This window comes from Crocodylus siamensis, chromosome 9 (assembly GCF_052110815.1).
Source record: "Crocodylus siamensis isolate JL-2025a chromosome 9, ASM5211081v1, whole genome shotgun sequence".
Taxonomy (NCBI): Eukaryota; Metazoa; Chordata; order Crocodylia; family Crocodylidae; genus Crocodylus; species Crocodylus siamensis.
The window spans coordinates 37,859,384-37,879,424 of NC_143403.1; the positions used below are offsets into that span (position 1 = coordinate 37,859,384).

The following is a 20,041-nucleotide window of genomic DNA, read 5'->3' on the forward strand; positions in this document are numbered from 1 at the left end:
TAATAAATACATATTTTATATACACACACATACATAGCACCACTTCTATAAGGCTTAGAAGATACGAAACATACGTTACAGGGAGGTGCTTGTTATAAAGAGGTATTTATAATGAGCTTCCAAATAGCTGGGAGACAAAAATACAGCAGAGAGCCTTATATCAGAGGTAGCCTTACAACAGACAGTTTCAGTACCAGGGCACTGTATAAAAACTATGCAAGAGGGCTTGGAGGAGGGGAAGAGTCAGTGGAAAAGGTTACAAAGTAGAATTGTAGAGCCCTGCTGGGATGTTGAAAAGTAGCTTCAAGTGTCTGGGTTTGTTAACTTCAAGCTCTAGTTTGCTGGATTGGAAATGTTGCCTGCCCAGCCAAAATCCTGAAGCTCAGACAGTGTAGAAAGGCCACTCAGATAAACACTGGATGATTGAGTGGGTGACACATCAGCTGACATGACAGGGGTCTATTGATCCACCTAACAGAAATCACTACCTTCACCAAGGAGAAAATGCATCCAGGCCCACTGCTTGTTGGAAGAGGTGGCTCAATACAAGTGAGGATTGGGGGACATCAGGGAACAAAGGAGCCTGATTTACTCTACAGCTTCCCCAGCCAATTCTGATCTACTGCAGAGATAGAGATCCAGTGGCGGGCCAGGGGGAGAGCATGAAAGGGTGAACACATTAAAGCATTGTGGGTACTGCTGGCTCTGTCTGTAGCTGAAGGCACCTGGAGGAGGCTGTGACCCTACATGGAGCATGACTCGCCAGTGCAGGGGGAGAGGGAAGCGGGATAGGTTTCTTCTGCTCCAACATGCCCTTTTCAGTTCAAGGGAGCAGGAACAGCTTTTTTTGTTTGTTTTGTTTTTTTACTAGAACCAAGAACTAGCCCCTCTCTTGCTGCACTATAGGAATAGTCAGTCATTTTCTCTTTGTTAGGTGGTATTGGGCCTAACAGGATGAAGCAGGGTGAGATGGGCATTTCTTTTGCTTTTTAATCCAGCAGAGGTCTGCAGGCAAGTAGAGCTTGAACCAAGTGCAAAGCCTCCCCTCCCCCCACCCATTGATTCAGGCACCTTCTGGGGGGTGCCTCTTCCCCAACAGTGCTGCCTTCTCCTCTGGGGGTGAGAAAGTGAAAGAGGTGGGGCCCTTCACAAGCCCACTCCTCACTCTAGAAAGGCAGGCAGGGAAGGGAAGGAAAAAGAAACAGGACACTGGCTAAAGGCAGCAGCCACCAAGTCACAGCACCTACAGAGGTGCAGGCACCACATGGGTGATCATCTAGTGTTTATCGAGGCCTCAAAAGGAGCTTGACATTTGAAGGAAGGACATCTGGAATCAACATGGAGTTCTTTTGTATATTCACCTCCTGTCTACCCTTACGCCAGGTGTCTAAGCACCACCCGACAGGCAGAGTAGGTAGGCTCCTATTCTCCATAACACTTGAAAAAGCCTTTGTACAAGATTCATCTCCCTCTCTTCTGCCCCTGCCTATGCCTCTACATAATATAAAACAAGGAAAAGAGAACCAGGAAGTGCTCAGAGTAATCCCAGCCTCTTCCAATGCAGCAGGTCATGGCCCATGGCTCCTTCCATACTGAATACTCTCCATACATTTCTTTTAAAACTTTTATTCAATAATATATAATTCTTTTAATTATAATATAGAACTGTCCATCATGCCATATAGTCCATCCCCATCCCCATTCCCTCTCTGCCCTGCCAAGTCTGGAGCCAGCTAGTTAATAGGTTAATGCTGGAGTTCAGGGAGCAAAGGCTGGGGTGAGGGGGAAGCAACATTAACCAACAACCATTTTGCATACCCTTCACATTTTCCATGCTTTCTGGGTCGGGAAGAGGTCAACAGGAAGTCAAAGGCGAAGGAACCTTTTACATTCAGAAGTAAGGTTTGTGTTTATAAACTGTTGGGTGCCATCAAGCCGGCGCGGTCCCTGCTCTCGTACCCCGCCACCGCCATGTCGTCTGGCCGCCATCTCTGTACACACGCTGATAAGACGTTTGATTTGGTTCTTGTTCTGCTTATGGAAAATTGGGAGGAACAGCATCGGACCTAAGGAGAGACGGGAGGAGGGAAGTGAGCATCAGATGCTAGTGGGAATGGACACCAATGTGTATCCAGAGCTTCCCCTCTGGGCCCAGGAGACAGGAAGGCATTCTGCTCCATCTCCATTTCTACCACCTTGGGCAAGTTGCATCACCTCTGTGCCTTATCAAAAGTAGGTAGAATACTCACCTATTTCCAGTGGCTTCCTAAGGCTTATGTAGTGTCTACAGAGTGTTTGGATCTGTACCAGCACTACAGAAGTAGTGAATTACTATTTCAAAGAAGACCAAGTAAATCAAGATTTGCTTCTTTACCTTGCCCACTATACTGATGGTTAGCAGCAATCCAGCAGGTAACAACTTATTATGAGCACATAGGACCTCAATGCCTTATTTCATCACCACTCCTTCAGCCGTCAGCATCGTGTCAAACTTCACTCTATTCTGGTAATATTCTCTCTTCTACAGCCCAAAGTGCTCTCATTACAGGCAATGACTAGCTGAGGAAGTTGCAAAACACTGTTCCTTTCCTCTCCTCCAACAGGTCAAGTACACAGGTCCTGTCTGTGGGCAAAGGCCCTGCTGGGCCCACCAGCAAGGCTCTAAGCTCAGAATCCGAGTTCTTGCTCTCTACATGGAGTTGCTATTGCACAACTGGGCCAGCCTACCCAGCTGGGAGTCTGAACTGCTTCGTGGAGAGCTCTGTCCCAGATCACCATTATGTTATCGTATCAGAACAGTACAATCATGAGCAAAACAAATGGGATTGTGTGTCCAGTCATCTTCCCCTCCACACACCCTCCTTTCCTTCCTGGATACAAGATACTTCATAACTACTTTCCCCTTGCTGTCCTCATGAAGGTGAAAAATACTCAGCTACTACACAGGGTGAAGCAACATTTCCTGCCCTGGCTGCCTGAAATGCCGACTCACTCAAGACAAAGAAGCAGCTCAAACAGTAGGCGTGTGCACATGTACGCACTACTCACTACATTACAGCAGTGAGAAATGCTAGATAAGGCTGAAACAGTGTTTACAGCCCTAATTTCAATGCTTGACTGTCTCATTTCCTGTTGGACTGATGCTTCCCACACTGTCTCAAACTGAGGTTAGACCTGGGGAAATATGGGAACACCTCTATTTCCGACTCTGTACCTGATCAGGTTGGCTAGGGAATGCAGGTTCTCTCAGCAACATAAACCTGCCCACACTATGAGAAACTTAAGCTTTTTGTGTGCACACACACATCCAAATACACTTTAGCTTTGGAATTTAATATTTAATGCAAAATTAAAGTTGAGGAACCAACCAAAACCAGGAATTGTCACAGGTTCAGTTTACCATCATAATGCTAACTTCTACTCATTTCTTTGCCTGGTAACTCTCCATGACATAGGTCAGGAGTTCTCAAAAAATGGAGGCTGTGGACAGCTCAGGCAATCATGACTACTCAGCTAATTCCATATTGCTCAAATTGGAATGGATTCCCAATACATGTGAGATGGGGGAAAGGGGAAAAAGTCATTCCAATGAGAATAGCTGAGAATCACACGTACGCTACATTTAAAAACCTTCCATTTAGAACTCGTTCAGCTTTGAATGGCTTGAAGTCTCAAGCTGGGCACTGCATTAGTGTTTGTTTTTTAAACCAGGAGAACAAATGAAAAAGATGATGCTCTCTCAGCATGCTCTTAATAAAGCACATTTTATTTGCCCAAGCTGAAAAAGATAAAATTGCGTGACCTTGCAGGTGAACGATTCATGACCTTAAGAGAGTAAAATCATTGTTTTTTTCCAGCTTGAATCACTTTTTCTTCCTCAGTGAGCTGTATAAAACAATCCTAGTTTGAAATGTCCAGCTTCAGCTCTTAAAATCTGGCGGGCACAAAGTGCAACTCCCCAGGTATTTGGGAAAATCTGAGTTCTTCCTTTTAACCTGGTAGCAGCTGAAGTGATTCTGCTGAATTTTCAAAGAATTTCATCTTTGGGTTGACAGCAAACATTGATTGTTTCATCCCAAAAGGAGCTAGTGAGAAAGTTAAAATAAACAGCCCAGTTCTGATAAAAGGGGAATGAAGATACATTAGAACTCAAAATGTATCTATAGGATGCAATGCTTTCAGCTGCTCATAGTGTATGAATATCCCCATAGACTAGAAGACAACAAAAGAAGTTCATAGGTATAGTTATTTATTGATTTCAGTGAATTATACAAATGGATGTGATCTGCTCTCAATGCCAATATAACTTTATTGGAATATGGAATGTAAACAGATGTTTCAAATAGAAACATTCTAACCTTATAAAAATTAAATATTTGACATAGAAGGAAATTCTCTGTTTAGGTGCTGGTGGGTAAACTATCTCCAGTTTCTAAGTTTATGGTATCACCAGCCCCATTCAAGGAATTACACACAGAACACTTAGAGGAGGCAACTGTGAATTGTGGGGCTCCACAGGCATCAGGGAGGCAGAGAAAAGCCATGAGAGAACCCCTACAACAGAATCATTGCCCAGAGTTTATATTTGGCTGATTTTGTTAGAACACTACATGGACCCAAGTCCTGGATCAGTAGCAACACAGCCTCCCCAGCAGCCTCACTCCAACCATACCACTGCTTCCTGTATCTTCCCCCCCTCACCTGCTACTCCCAAAGAACCTTCTCCCCTCTGCTTTTCATTCTATGTTGCTGAATTGAAAACCACTCTAGATTCATGCTCCTGAACTATATCCAAAATGAACTATTATGCAAGCCATGTAATAAGTTATATGGTTGCATGTCTGTTATAGCATGTCTTATAATATCAATTTTCCCAAGTCTGTAGCAAAGCATTTTTCTGCCACAAAAAAACCCTTCTGTCCTCTACGTTAAAAATTTTCCATAACAGGTCTGTATTGTTTCTTCCCAGATGGAGCCTTTCTTGAGTGCACACACAGGGGAACTCCCCTCTCCCTGAGCAACTCAGAAAGATGTTACATTTTAATGATCCAAATCAATCCAGAGACACTGGTTGTTCATTCGCATTTAAAATTAAAGGGCCAAATTCAGACCTGGAGTAAGCAGACTCAGACTTCAACAGCACTGCACATACTTATACACTGTCTGAATTTGTCCTTGGGTCTACAATTAAAAAGGCCTATTCGCATGGGTGCATGCTAGGGGCTAATGATGGAATAGCAACTTTGCCCCACCAGTATGATAGGAAAAGGCCAGACTGGGAAGAAAGAATTAGATCCATAGAAAGGTGAGTCACAAATCAGTCAACTTGAGCCCTAAGGATATAACTATTTATTTAGTTCTTGCACAACCATTTTTTCCAGGGGCTTTGGTACCACAGGTTTAAAGTAACATTATCCACAGCCACCAGAGGTGATGAGGTTTTAAAACCCCCAAAGGTTATATTTCTGCTGAGCATAAAGGAACTGTGGGGAGGGGTCTTGGTTCATTCCCTTCACTGTGTGGCTGAAGGTTTTGTTTTTATTTGTAAATATCTTGAATTACCCGTCGTTTTCCAGTCTTCATCGTGCTGCTGTCAGGCCACTAGAAAGCACAGCATTTTCTGAGCTGGGCTGAGACTGCTCCTTCACCACTGGGTCTGCAAGAGACAAGGATTAGCCAGGAATCCAAAGCCACACTGCCCAGTATCAAAGCTTCACTGCCAAGGAAACCTCCTCCCAGGCTCACAAGCTTCCATTATACTCCTTGTAGCTACATGGCTAGATGTCCAGCCCTCAGCACAGAATTAAGAGCCATTCAATTCCTGTCTGGAAAAAGATGTACAGTCCCACAGCAAACCCCTGTTCTGCTCATCAAGCCCACCCTTTGATTCCAGCTCCCCACAACTCACAGAAGTAGGGGTGCTCCATAGCTTCTTTGGCAGTCAGCCTCTGTTGATGGTCATATCGCAGAAGTTTGTCCAGAAGGTCCAGGACTTCAGGGCTGACCAGGTGTCTGTTCTCGCTATGGATGAAGTTTTCCCAGCGTTTCCGTGAATGCCTAGAGCAGACGAATCTATTACTGCACAGAATTCTGAACAAATTAAGCTCTGAAATGCAAAGCAGCCACAGTTCTATCCTGGGAATCACCTGTCACACCCCACACACGGAGTTATTGCTCCTGCAGCTGGAACAGAGTTTATCTACCAGCTCCTTTTATTTCCAGAATCCAGCATTTGGCTAGTGAAATACAGAAGCATTTGAGGGGTTTTTTATGGCACAACTTACTTGGGGAATGTTCAGCCACAAGTGCTCTAATTCCAGTGACAGATAAAGAAGCGCAAAAGAATACTGGAATGGCGAACCTAGATGTAACCATCTGTGAGGAGGCTTATGGAAGCTCTTTGCTCTCAAGGGGTCCAGTCCACTGCAGGCAGACATGGATTCCACATGGTGAGAAAAAGCCAAGTTTTTCTTTTCAATCAGTATATAAATTGTGAGCCAGCTTTCCAAAATTTTATTTGCAGTCCAATAGGATGTGGGTAATTTTACTGACAGACCAGTAAAACATCATCAGCTTGGTTTACATTAGAAAGTTTTACTAGCAGAACTCAAGCTCTGCCAGCAGACAGCACCCACAAAGTTCTCCGGCAGCAGTACCCTACTTGCAGCTGGCAGGGTTAGCCACTTCTGCTAAAGTGACTAAGGCTTTTGCCACCACCTGGCAATTGGCAGGTATGCATGAACACTCCCGTGTCACCTGGCAGCTCTAGCTGCCCCATCAGCAACCAATGCCTTCCTGAGGGCCACCTCACACTCTGACAGCATAGCTACTAGAAATGCATAGCTGTGTATGCACTCTGGTGGCAGCAACCACCACATGCCACCAGAAATTCTACTGGCAGAACAGGTAAGTATAGACAAAGCCAAGTCTAGATTTTCAGAGTGCAGTGAATTCAAACAAAGAGTCTCCTCTGATTTGAATGACGGTTGTGTGTTTTATGTCCTTGAGTTGTTATTGGAATAGGTACTTAGGTAATTGTTCCTTTTCCCTTATAAAAAGCAAAAACATTCTCCTATCCACTTACTGCCCCAGAATATCATTGAAGTGTGGGTCCAGTTCTATGTGATATTTCTTCAGGTATCCATATAGCTCATCTGTGCCCAAAACCTTAGCAATGCGAACCAGCTGCAATAAAAGACAATGACAGAAAACAGCATGAGAAGGGCACATCAGCAACTTGGAGGAATGGAGAAAGGTCTGCTGTGCCAAAAGGTTCTTTCAAGTTTGGTATACAAAAGGGAGACTAGGACACTGGTCTGAGGGCCCCTATGAGCAAAGCCGCTTAAAACTAAGAGCTCAACATGAGGAAATCCTGAAGTCCAAGGAAATGCCCACCTAAAAGTAATTTCTCCAATTGGTGCCAATTTATCCATTGGCGTTGTGTGTAAGGCATGCTTTCTGCTGTGAGTCCCGATGTCTCAGTTCAATTAACACGTGGAAACGCTCTACCAATCAGATAGAGTGCCCTGAACACCACCAAGAGCCCAAACAGGAGAAGCAAACAAGAGACCTTCTGTAGGAAAGTCAGGTAGCAGCTCCTTACCTGGTCATAGTTGTCTTGACCATGGAAGAAGGGCTCTTTTCGGAAGATCATGCTGGCCAGCATACAGCCTAAACTCCACATGTCTAAGCTATAGTCATACATCTAAAGAGAGGAAAGGACACAGAGAGATGGGGAAAAGGGTGTCTTTAGTTCAGCTCCCAGTCCTATCATTTAGTCACAGGAGATGATCTGAGCTTTTTAACTTGACAGCAAAACTCTTTCCAAAGTAGGGAGCCTCTAGAAAGCACATGGATGCTCCAAAGTTAAGTAACCAACATACAATCACAACCAATATAATTAAGCAACAATTAGAAGCCAGGTACTTACTTGGTAGTCCACAAGGAGCTCTGGTCCTTTAAAGTACCTAGAGGCCACACGGACATTGTATTCCTGAGCTGGATGGTAAAACTCTGCCAAACCCCAGTCTATGAGCCTCAACTGAACATGAAGGAGACACACATAGTCAGGAACAAATAGTTTAGCTGCCTCAATACAAACAAGTTAGGCGTGCAAAGCTTTTTATGATCCTGTGGTGAAAGCACGGAACCCTCTGTGCCATGATGCAACATCACAATAGATTCTCTTGTCCAGGGTTGCTTCACTCTCTTATCTGCAGTGGTTTATGGAATCACCCAGGCTCAAAGAATTACCTGCCTTGCAAGCCTAATTAAATAATCTATTGCTTGGCGACTCATTCTTTACTAATGCCACCAGTCAACAAATGACAGTTAATTGTATGCTGGGGAGGCAGGCAGAAACCAGCCACGACTATTTGGTTTAACAAAGCTGGCCCCAAAAGAACTATCAAATCAACACTAATGTGCAAGGAGAGTTGTGAAGTAGTTGCTGGCTGGAGTAGGATATAATGCAGAGAAGACAGGATGAGCTGCCAAGAAGGGCAGACTGCAACACTGGCATGCACCTGCTCACAGAATAACTGCAGGGGTACTGCCATCTCCCCCACAGCTGCTGATTCATGGGGAGGGAACTGAGGCCTACAGCTTAACAGAAAAAAAGTGTAAGAGCTGCAGAGTGCTCCCCACACAAGTTGGCCCAATAAAAAGAAAGACTTTCACAGAGATTTAAGGGCCAAAGGGGAAAAGCTGGTACTTCACTGCTGCAAGTGCCATCGAAGTTAGGATGACACTAGGATGACACTATGATGCTAGGCACCTAGTTTGTGAGACAATGAACAAGTATCTACACTAGGGCTGGCCAAAAGCTACAGAGGATCCACAGAAGGCCTCAGCAATTGGCCAAGCCTGTGCAGATGAGACTTCCAGTTAGGTTACCAAGCCAGCCTGAAAGATGCAGAGGAAAGGTTTCATCCAATATGATCCAATATAGCCACATACATCTAAAGAGTTACAAGAGCTTCAAAATTTGGAGACAAGCCCATTTGTGAGCCAATGGAGTAGAGTTACTAAAGGGCTCCAAAAATGCTCTGTGCCATAATGCAAGACCATGGATGATGAGCTAGGGCCTCAATAAGAAAACAAACTCCACTGAGACTAATTTTACTAGGTCCAACATTAAGTTTATGGAGCTGTAATGATACAAAAGTTTTTGTTTCCAGAACATACAATCCATGGGCATTTCAGACCACATACAAAGTCATACCAGAACACAACAGTATCCATCAGAGAAACTTCTACCCTCCTCCCCCACTCCTACTCAGAGGCCTTTGTTCCCTACCCCTAGATCCTCTCCCCAGGAGATTTCCAGGCACTGGCAGCCATCTCCCAAATCAGCAGAGGAATACTGAAGTCACCAGAAATATTCCTCTTACAGCCTTGCTGAGCCAGAGCATTTTGTCACTGTATGTCTCAAAGCAAGGATGATCTCTCTCTGTGAGTGAAGCGTGTCACTTCAGACAAGCAATTCCTGGCATGCACCAAGTCAGCATGCACTGATAATGAAGCCCAACTTAATGGCTCAGTAGTGGCAAAACATCAAGCTGCCCTCCAACCTCCGTGCCTTTGACAGTACATACCTTTTTTTGTTGGTGGTCTATCATGACGTTGTGGGGTTTGACGTCCCTATGCATGATCCCCATGCTGTGACAGTAATCCAGGGCCTGGCAGATACACATATAATGTTAGATAAACCAGGCAAGAGACAGAATTAATGATGTCACAGACCGTTCTCCAGCTAGTAAAAAAGACTTGGAGGTGAAGCCTTTTGGTCTGGGAAGCCCTGCAACGCAAGGACTATGAACAATTGGTGCTCTCATTTCTCTCACCATCCTGGCTGAAGCGGAAGTGGCACGTTGCCAGCCAGAACCATAAAGGACTGTGCAGCTGCAGTTCCTCTACTGGTGGCTTTGTCACACTAAATTCCTGGTCTCTCAGAACAGACTTTAGAACTCAAAGCCCAGCGAGGTGTCAGTGTTCAACTGCCCAGCAGTTCTAGGGTCACCAAAGAGAGAAGAGTCCTCTTCACCTCCTTTCATGCAGTCATGTCTACCCCCCCCTCAAACTTTCTATAATCTTGCTTAGCCTTAATAACTTTCACCTTTTTGTTTAAACAAAATTCCCCCCTGCAACACACAGAGCGGTTCCACAACCAGGACAGAAATTATAACATGGTTTAAAAGCGCAAGACCAAGAGTTCCTGGATCTGCAGCTTGGTGACCTTAAGATATTCACTTCTTCCTGTGCAGCTGTTCCCTCATGTGCAATGGGGAAAACGCTGCTTCCTCACAGGAGGGGTGGGAGAGTCCAATCCATTAACCATGTTTGTCAAGTGCTCCAAGGTTTTTACCAGAGGAGGACAGTGTATTCCCTGCCTGTGCTTTAACAGGCTGCTTGTAGGGCTATGTTACTTGTCTGGGCTGCTTTGTTCCTCCCCCTATTTCTTCCTGGGATTTCAAAGCATTCCCCAGGTCAATCAAAAGCCTGTTTCCTTCAGAGACAGGCACAATCATTGCCTAAAGCACAGGGCAGGGAGTGAGGACAGGTAAACGTAGCCTGAGCTGGCTAGAAGTTCTATTCCAAGAGGTCACCTTTAGCCATCAAGTCCTGGAGTAAGCACTCTGGGGCTTAGATGGACTTGCCTAGGCACTTCAGACTCATAGCTGGCCCACAAGGTCTGGAAACAGCAATCTTCAAAACCCAGTGGTTCTGCTGGGAATCAAGACAGATAACAGCTGCTGCTCTGGCACAGATTCAATGCAATACAACCAAGACTGCAGCTTAAACAACTGAAGTGCTCCCTTTATGTTCTTCAGATTAAACTCTTAAATTCCACAGAGGCAGGACAACACATCTCAAAAGCTTCCCAGGCTCACACTGGAAGTGTCACCAGAAAAATACTTGGCGTGGGCCACTCCAGTAAGACAAAGAGTAAGAGCACACTCTGCTCATCCTTTGGGAGTATGTCATCCAGCCTTCCTTCCAAGGGGGAGAGAAGGAAGGAGCACTCAGCCACTTATTCACTTCATAGGCTTCTAGCAATGGTCTCCAGGGAATTACCCTCAGAAATAAATTAACAAAATCAACAAAACCATCTACAACTAACACCTCATCCCAACCCCACAACAGAAAATTTCAGAGCTCTTAACTAACCATCATGCATCTGACCTGTGGGTCTATTCAAGGGGGGAAAAAAGATCAGAAGTTTTCCTCCTTTACTCCCCTACCCAACTTCCACTGTCCTAAAAAAACAGGTCTTGCAGAAAGCTCATCAGAACACTTCTCAGGCAACATGAGTTCTATAGCATAAAGACAGAATTGGTGACCCATGTCTTCTGCCTTTGGAGAATGTTAACCATCACCGATCCCCTGCCCCCACTTATTTCCTTTACCCCCAAGCAATTTCCAGTGCTGTGTGCAGCAAGCCTTACATGCCATTTGCCTGTGTAACCACTACCAAGAGTGAACTTATTACAGGGAAACTATTCCCTCTACCTGGAGTATAAAAGAAAACTAAGCAAGCCCCACCTCAGTTCTGAACACCTTGTATTTGTCTCTTTCTAAGGCCAGATATTTTGATCTTCTCTCACCTAGACACTGCTCCCATTTATTTATACAGAAGGAAACTACACAGATAATCCAAGAAGAAATCAACATGAGTACCAGCTATCCAGAAGGCTGCTTAAGGAATTTTACCATTTCCCTGCCCCAGGTTTGTGGCCTTAACCTGCTGTCCAGGATCTTCACTTACCTTGAGCAGCTCATACATATAAAATCGAATATCAAAGTCTGTCAGGATCTGGTACAGTTGCTGAAACAGATTTGGGGGAAGGAAGGTAGGAGAGAGGGAGGAAGAGAGAGAAAGAGAATAGAAAATAAATATTCAAATCTCTATTAGTCAATCTCTAAACATGCCTTGTATTTCCTAGGTCCTACTGCTTTGAATCACTGAAGCCATTACAGATTTTGTTTGTTTTTGTTGTTGCTGTTTTGTTTGGTTTGTTGTTTGTTTGTTTGGGGGGGGGGCGGAAAGCTTTACCCTCCTATTCCCTGGAGCCCAGAAAGGGAGGGTGACTACTCTGGAGAACATAGCATATACTGGAAAATGAGAGAAACAGGCACACATTCCACAGCATTCTTACCTCATTCCTTTCCCTATCTTGGGTGATCCACTCAGCATCAGAAAGGAAACAGCAAAAGCTTATATGAAACCCAAACACACACTGGGTTTCATATAGCTACCTATTATTATCAAGGTTCCTATGCTAGTCTTTGACACAATTTACAAAGCTGATTACAGATGTAAAACAAATAATTGCTCTCTAGCCTGGTAAAGTGTTGGCAAGATCTTGAACAGCCCAATCTGGGGGAGTAGGGAGAAAAGAACATGAATCTGAATTGTTAAGATCAGAGGGACAGGCACAGGGCTGAGACTTCTTAAACATCCTCCTTTGTCATCTCCCTCAGTCCCAGGCCCAAGGAAAGATGAGAAAAGGAAGAGCTGTACAAGGGGAAGGGACTCCAGAATGGCACAAGAGCCTAGAGGCCATTATGGGGAGGTGGCAAAGGACACTACTGCACTGAGTCCAAACAAACTCTTATGATCCACTTATGATCTCACCCTCCCTGCTCTATAGGCATTTCTGATCTCAAAAGGAACAAAGTACTAGGGGAACAATTTAAACCACATCTCATTCTCAGCACTACACCTCTGATCATTCTGAACATGCAAAGTCCCCTCCCCAGGTCATACCTAGCACAGACTGATCATTTCACTTCATAGCTAGCACCAGCACCCTTGTCAGCCAGACCTGTACCATTATTCCTGTTTCAGAGGAACAGGAAAGCCTTTATACAGGGTGAGGTGAGACTTGCAGTACAACACTAGGAAGCAGCAGCTGTGCCAGGAGTGAAACTCACATTAAGTTTGAGACAGAACAGCAGGATTTCACCTTTTTCCTTCTTAATAAACAAGAGGCTCCTTAAAGCCCAGTCACATCATTTCATTTCTTTAACTTCAAAGCCAGCTGGCTCAGGGCATGCCCAGCTGTCTGGAGAAAATCCCAGAGTGAGGGATTGAAATTCACATTCTAAGAAACTAGAGCTAGCTCTAGACCCTCCCTGGCACTGGAGTGCAGTTGCTGCCTGAGCTAGAGTGGCATAAACATGTTACCACCTTTGCCCAAGGCATCTCCAGAACCACATCCAAAGGGCCCCTCTGCCACCAACCTGACTCCAAGGCTTTTAGCCATTCAACTACATACAATAATTACACAGACACATGGGAACAGAGTTCCAGGTCTCCTGAGGTGCAATCTCTGGGTTATTTTCATGAGTTGGAGGGTGAGGGAGAGGGAATCTTTACACTAAAAAGCAACTTAATGAACCAGGCAACTCAGCAAGGAGGAATTAAAGGTTTAGTAATCAAGCTACAAGACGCTGCACACCAAGCTAGCTGGCCCCACCTTGGGTGCACTGAGCCATCCACCTACCACTCCTTCTGAATGCTCTGGAGCAGATTATTGTTATTAGAGGATGGCTCATCCACTTGGACTGGCTCATTTAAAAAAGAAGCAGGTTGGGGGGAAGGGTGCTCTGAAATGTCTCTCTCCATGAATCACATCCCCTAATCACCATCACTAATTTAGCACGTCTCATCTGGAGATATCAAAATGCATTAAGAAAGTTAGTGCAGATCAGCCTTCTCATTTTGCACATGGGAAACAAGAGAGACCAGACCTGCCCAAGTTGCACACAGAGCCAATGTTCTCAATGCTCTGCTCATTTACTGAGGCACATGGGTTCCTCTCAACAGAAGGGAAAGAGACAGTAGGGAAGGAATTCTCTCTCTCTTCATGGCTGCAAAATATTAACATATTCTTTCTTTCCTCGTGGCCTTACAAGTAAGGAGACGAGGAGGAAAAGAATAAGGCTTCTTGAGGTATTCTCCCTTCCTAGTCCTCTCCCCTGAAACTACATTACCTTTTTAGCAGAAGTTTGTTGACCAACAACTCTTTTCAAAACATTTATTTACAAAAGCAACACTGAAATGCAGAACAGTTTCCTACTGTGCTCATACAAGGCAGAGCCAAAGTAATAGCTGAGGTGCCCAGGCCACTACTGTCAAGAGAGCTGAGCAAGTAGGTGGAAGGAGGCAAATCTGAGACTTTAATGCCTTGCAACTCCAGCTGCCTCTTGCCTTTCTACCTACACTGTTTCTCTTCCATACAGCATGGTGAGTTCAGAGGACCTGTCCAGACAACAGCACACATGTGGTTTGCAGTGCTGCAGACTCATCTGTGGCACTGCAAAGCACGCAAGCTCGCCATGCTAATTTGCAGCACAGCAGGGTTTTTTTAACACTGGGAGGTGCCAGTGGCAAAAAAAAAGCCTATGCCAGAAAAAAGGGGTGTGGCATACATGATGGTAGTGCATGCCACCTGAAACCAGAGCCTGGTCAGCCACAGCCATGTGCTGGCTCCCAGCCAGGCTTCATGGGCCCGGATCACCACTGCTGGAGCCCCGGAAGGCCCCTGGACCCCAGGTAAGGCTGCTGAGGCTAGCCCAGGTGCTGGCCCCAGCCTCCCCTACTGCACTCAGGGCAACCTGCCACATGCCAAAGCACACAGTGCAAAGGCGTTCCCCATGGACAACTACCGGCAGCACAAATGTGCCGCTGCTAGTTATCCCTGGGGAATATACATTCCCACCCATGAGGAGGTACCTAGGGAGTTTTAAAGAACAAGGCTAAGGCTGCTACAGTACAGGACTTAGGGCATCAATAAGAAGGCAGCTTTGGGAAGCAGTCCTGAGAGACTTCAATAAAATGAACAACCCCCAGCAGGGCACACATTTTTGGTATTTAAACTATTTACGGAGTACTATCACATACACACAGAATTTGCTCCAGAGTTACAATGTCATGCACTGAAGTGTTGTTCTACTCTGAAATGACTAAAAATTTCACTACAAGGCTGTGTCATGATTCCTTTTAACACACTCAGATAGGCCATGCGTAGATGAAATGAGAGAGGTGTGGGCACAACAGGGCTGTGCAAAGCTTCAGGGGGTGATTTAATTCGGAAGAGATTCAGCCCAATTCAGTAACTGAATCACCAAATCCAAATCCAAACAGGGGACCAATTTAAAGGTCCGAATCGATTCAAAGCTCTCCAAATCTTCAGAAAAGGACAGCTTTGATGATTCGGGTAGTCCCTGGTGGCTGCAGCTGGGAGCTGCAGCCAACTCCCAGCTGGTAAATACTAGGGGCAGGGGAGGGGATGCTGGGGGAGGGGACCATGGTGGGGGGACCCCTGCCTGCCCCCTCCACCCTCCCCCAGCTCCCAAGGGCTGCCCCCCCGCTCACCCCAGCTCCTGGTACTTTAAAAAACAGCTCAGTGCTCACAGTGCTGCCAGGCGGGGAAGCAATACTTGTTGCCCCCAATGCATGGGGGGCTCTGCATGAGCCCCTGACCCTCCCCCCGCCAGTATCCCCACAGATGCCCTGCTCCAGCCATTTCCAGCTCTTTAAGAGGAAAAAAAAAAACCATCCCCAAGACTCACTACTCCTGGTGCAGCCTCAGGAGCTCATGCAGAGCCTCCCACGTGGCGCAGGGCAGCAGGGATCACCCCACGGCAAGAGCTGCAAGTCCAGGGTGGGGGTTTAGTTTCTGTTTTTTCTTAAAGAGCCAGAGCTGGCCTGGGCAGGGCACCCATGGAGGGGCTGGGAGAGCTGGAGGGGAGGGGAGGGGGGCTCATGCAGAGCCCCCTATGCAGAGTGGGGCAGCAGGGATTGTCCCCCACCCAGCAGCACCCGCTGAGTCGGGCTTTTTTTTTTTTTTTTTTTTAACAAGTGCTGGGAGCTGGGCAGCCATGGCCAGGCTGGGAGAGAGGCAGGGGATAGGCTTGGCCTGGCTGATTCACAGATTTGGCAGCAGCCAAATCTCCAAATCAGATCTGGCTGAATCAAATTGGGACAGTGATTCAAACAACCAAACTGAATCACTGTTCCCCGAATCGGCTGAATCTGAAGAGAATACTAGCTGCTTCGCACAGGCTGAGAGCACAACACTTAAAAGCAGGCTAAATGCTTTTGCACCACTCTAATGGTGTTGGTGTTTGCATGCCTTGGTGGTGTATTGCACGTTAATTCCAGCCGCTGTCAGAAATTCAGTGGTGTAATGCACTTTAAATGGCTTGGGGTGCAGCAAACTAAAGCTCCTTCAAGTTTTAGTTTGCTGCCCCTACAGCTGCACAGCGAAAAACCGGGTTCCGTGCAGCTCCACAGCGCTGCAGAAAGCCGGGCAGGCAGCCTGACAGCAGCCCAAGAAAGCGTGCTCTGCCCAAGAAAAGCAGCAAACCCAGCATGGGAGATCATGCTCAGGGGCAACCAACATGGGTTCACTGAGGGCAGATCCTGCCTGACTAACCCGGTTTCTTTTACAACCAGGTCACACACTCCTTGGATGCAGGCGCTGAAGTGGATGTCGTCTACCTGGACTTCAAGTAGGTCTTTGACACTGTTTCTCACCCCTTTTTCAAAAAAAATTGGCAACTGCGACATTGATGCCTACACAGTTAGATGGGTGGCAAACTGGCTCAATGGTCGCACCCAGAGAGTGGTGGTAGTTTTTGACCAGTGTAATTCCCCAGGGCTCGGTTCTCAGGCCTGTGCTATTCAACTTCTTTATCAGCAACTTGGAAAGCATGCTGTCCAAATTCACTGATGACACAAAGGTGTGGGGAGAAGTGGGCACACTAGAGGGGAGGGACAGAATCCAACCAAATCTAGACAGGTTACAGAGGTGGGCGGATGAGAACAGAATGGAATTCAACACAGACAAGTGCAAGGTGCTACATCTAGGGAGAAGGAACGCACAACAACACACCTACAGGCTGGGAAACACCCTTCTCAACAACACAGTGGCTGAAAGGGATCTTGGAGTCATTGCTGACTCCAGGATGGACATGAGCTGCCAATGCGAGGAAGTGGTCAGTAAAGCTAACCTCACCTTGTTGTGCATCTAGATGCATCACAAGCAGGTCCAGGGATCCTTCTTCTCTATGCGGCATTGGTCAGGCTGTAGTTGGAGTACTGCGTCCAGGTCTGAGCACCACACTTCAAGAGGGATGTGGCTAACCTTGAGAGGATCCAGAGGAGGGCCACTTGCATGGTCTGGGGGCAGCAGGCCAGGCCCTACAAGGATAGACTAAAGGGCCTGCATCTATTCAGCCTCCACAAAAGAAGACTGAGGGGGGATCTGGTGGCCATCTATACACTCACCAGGGATGACCAGCAAAAAATAAGTGCTGTGTTCCCCCCAGGCACCACCTGGGATTAACAAGGAATAACGGCTACAAATCGATTGAGTGTAGGTTCAGGCTTGATATCAGGAGGCAGTACTTCATGGTTAAGGCTGCCATGCTCTGGAATGGACTCCCAAGGTAAGTGGTGCTCTCCCCTACCTTGGGGGTCTTTAAGAGGAGGTTGGATAGATATTTGGCTGGTGTATTATGATCCCAGCACTTACTCCTGTCCAGGACAGGGGGTTGGACTTGATGATTTGTTCAAGTCCCTTCTGACCCTAGAAACTATGAGCATGAAAGTTCTTACAGATCTTACAGGTCCTGTTAAGCACTCTACAGCTGGACAACCCTCAATGGCTTTCAGTGTATATAAACCCTTGTAATACAATTTTGTTGACACCCAAGAAGGAAGACTTCCCAGCATCCTTCTCCAAGTTGCATTAACTCCAGTGATAGCAGTTAAACATTTAGCTTTGCTAGAATGAGCAAATACCCCGCCACCTCCCCATGTTGGAAACAGTGTGGGGAAGAAGCTATGTCATTTTTATACAAAGCAGTAATGCATTTTCAGGGAAGCTGCTGTAAGGTGCAAAGCACACAGCACGGGGCGAATGGTCTAATTTCAAATCATTTGCTCTTTAGCTCCCAAGTGCATAGTATACTTTGCTATGTTAAGTTTTAGTGTTAAAGTGGGAAATTATATATTTACCTTCAAAATGTATGAAGTTGGGCAGAAGGGGAAGGAGAAACTATAGTTCAAAATATGGAAAAGAAAACTTAAGGAATCCTACTGAAGCATCCTGCTTGAGTCCCTTTAATGCACTGAATAAGAGAACACAACAATCATTCTGTTTTCCTGTTTTAAAATCAGACCTATTATGGGCAGAGGCGTAAACCACACTGCTCCAAAATTTACTGGGATACATAGCCCCTTTGAATCTTTCTTTTACACGTGCCCACATGGCTTGAATCCCCCTTCCAGAATCTCTTCACATCTCTGCTCTTTCTTCCTGCAGATTACCTCCCAAACAGCCTGTAAACTTTAGTCTTCCCTTTCAAAAGAGCAGTCTCCATAACAAATGAAGTAGCAAGATCTGTGAAGCACTTAAGGAGCTCATATCTGCCCCTCTATGTAGCAGAGATTTTGCTACTGAAGGCAGACACGTTACAGGCACTACACAAATCCTGCACAATTTTAAGGGAGAATCTCCCAGTTTTCTAGTTGGATCAGAAAAACCAATAGGCACATTGGGCCTTTGCTCATCATTTGCCTGACTGTATGTAGCATTTTGCTGCAAGTTAGGATTTTAGCAAATATTTGTGGGCAGCACTTGTGAACTCAAAAAGTAACACTGAAGATAAATATGAGTAATTCGATTGTTTTTTTCAAACACAATGGTGGGTGTTTTTTATAACCCTGATTTATAATCCTTACATGCTCAAATCAATCAGTTTTAGGAGGGATAAAATCAAGCATTTTAACACTCTAATTGGATCAATGTAGAAAAGTATAATCTATTGAGGTACTTATCTCATGGAGTATTTCTAGAGCCTCCTACCACTACACTTACCAAGTGCTATTATTTTAAACTTCTTTGGGTCTAAATATTGAAAGCTTGGGCCACCAACCAACTAGAAACTCCAATTGCCTTAGTTTAGTTTAGGTAGGGTCTACAAAGCTATTCCTGCCCAAAAAGATCATAAGGCAGCCAAAGGAGTCTAACAGCCAGTATTCTGAGGGCAATGATCATACTCAAAAGGAAATACATGTTAGCCATGTACTGTAACAAGCAACTAACATGAGGCAAAAAAGACGTTAATTTCACTGAAAACACAAGGGAAAGCACACGCCAAAAAGGAGAAGGTAGATAAGAAAATGCTCATATTTTTAAGTGGATATGACAAACCTGAGAGATAAAAATGCAATACAATAAAGTACTTGGCAGCATCCTATCAGACTCAAAATAATCAGTGGAAAGTTGTTTGAGAACCCATCACCTAACCCCGAATAATGTTTCTGTGGTGGAACTGGTCAAAATGATCACTGCCATCAGGTGTAGTAGGTAATGTACACACCACTAGTTCAAGCATTTACTAGTTTAGCTCATGGGCCAACTGTGCCAAGAAAGGAGAGAGGAAACAATACTATATCACTACAATTAGCTAGCATTGCATTTAATTCTAGCAAAATTAAGCTGCTGGTGATAATTAGAAGCATTGAGATCTGAAAAAATGAAAAACAATTGAATTGGAAGCTCTCCAACTGGCTTCAAGTCTTCACAACCATCTTCTTATTAAGGTGAAAGGACAACCAATGGAAGCTGACATAAGCAGTCTAATCAATTTTTCAGCCTTCCCTCCCAGGATCACTCCTGCCTAAGTGAAAAAAGATTATGGGGTCTAATTTTAAAAGCAGCCAGCTGAACATGTTTTTGTGCATACAACAACTTGAGAGGCAGCCATTAGCCATCTGTGAGTGTAAATACCCAAATTACAGTAAGATGTGTGTGAATCTCCAATCGCAGAAACTGCAGGCTCTAAACATAACTAACAAGTCCTGAACCATCAACATTGCTTGCGCAGCCAGGCTGGAAATCTCATGGCAGATGAAGATTTTTGCATTTTTAATTTTAAGAGACGTTTCCCATTTCTATCTTATACAAGTGTCAGTGACACTGAGCCTTGAGAAGTCTCAAGACACAAACATAAGAGTGTTTGT

General features: G+C 45.3%; 1 protein-coding gene across 4 annotated transcripts in view; it reads right to left on the minus strand.

Annotated features, from left to right (window-relative positions):
• The window catches only part of CSNK2A2 (casein kinase 2 alpha 2), a 44,748-nt gene continuing 24,707 nt past the window's right edge, over nucleotides 1-20,041 (minus strand). For all 4 annotated transcript variants that reach the window (XM_090062017.1, XM_090062016.1, XM_090062015.1 and 1 more), the window contains 8 exons: nucleotides 11,768-11,827; nucleotides 9,597-9,680; nucleotides 7,931-8,041; nucleotides 7,604-7,705; nucleotides 7,085-7,185; nucleotides 5,909-6,057; nucleotides 5,563-5,656; nucleotides 1-2,066 (listed from right to left, as the gene is read on the minus strand). In XM_090062017.1, the coding sequence (XP_089918143.1) occupies nucleotides 5,580-5,656; nucleotides 5,909-6,057; nucleotides 7,085-7,185; nucleotides 7,604-7,705; nucleotides 7,931-8,041; nucleotides 9,597-9,680; nucleotides 11,768-11,827 (684 nt within the window). In that variant the 3' untranslated portion in view covers nucleotides 1-2,066; nucleotides 5,563-5,579. The remainder of the gene's footprint in view (nucleotides 2,067-5,562; nucleotides 5,657-5,908; nucleotides 6,058-7,084; nucleotides 7,186-7,603; nucleotides 7,706-7,930; nucleotides 8,042-9,596; nucleotides 9,681-11,767; nucleotides 11,828-20,041) is intronic.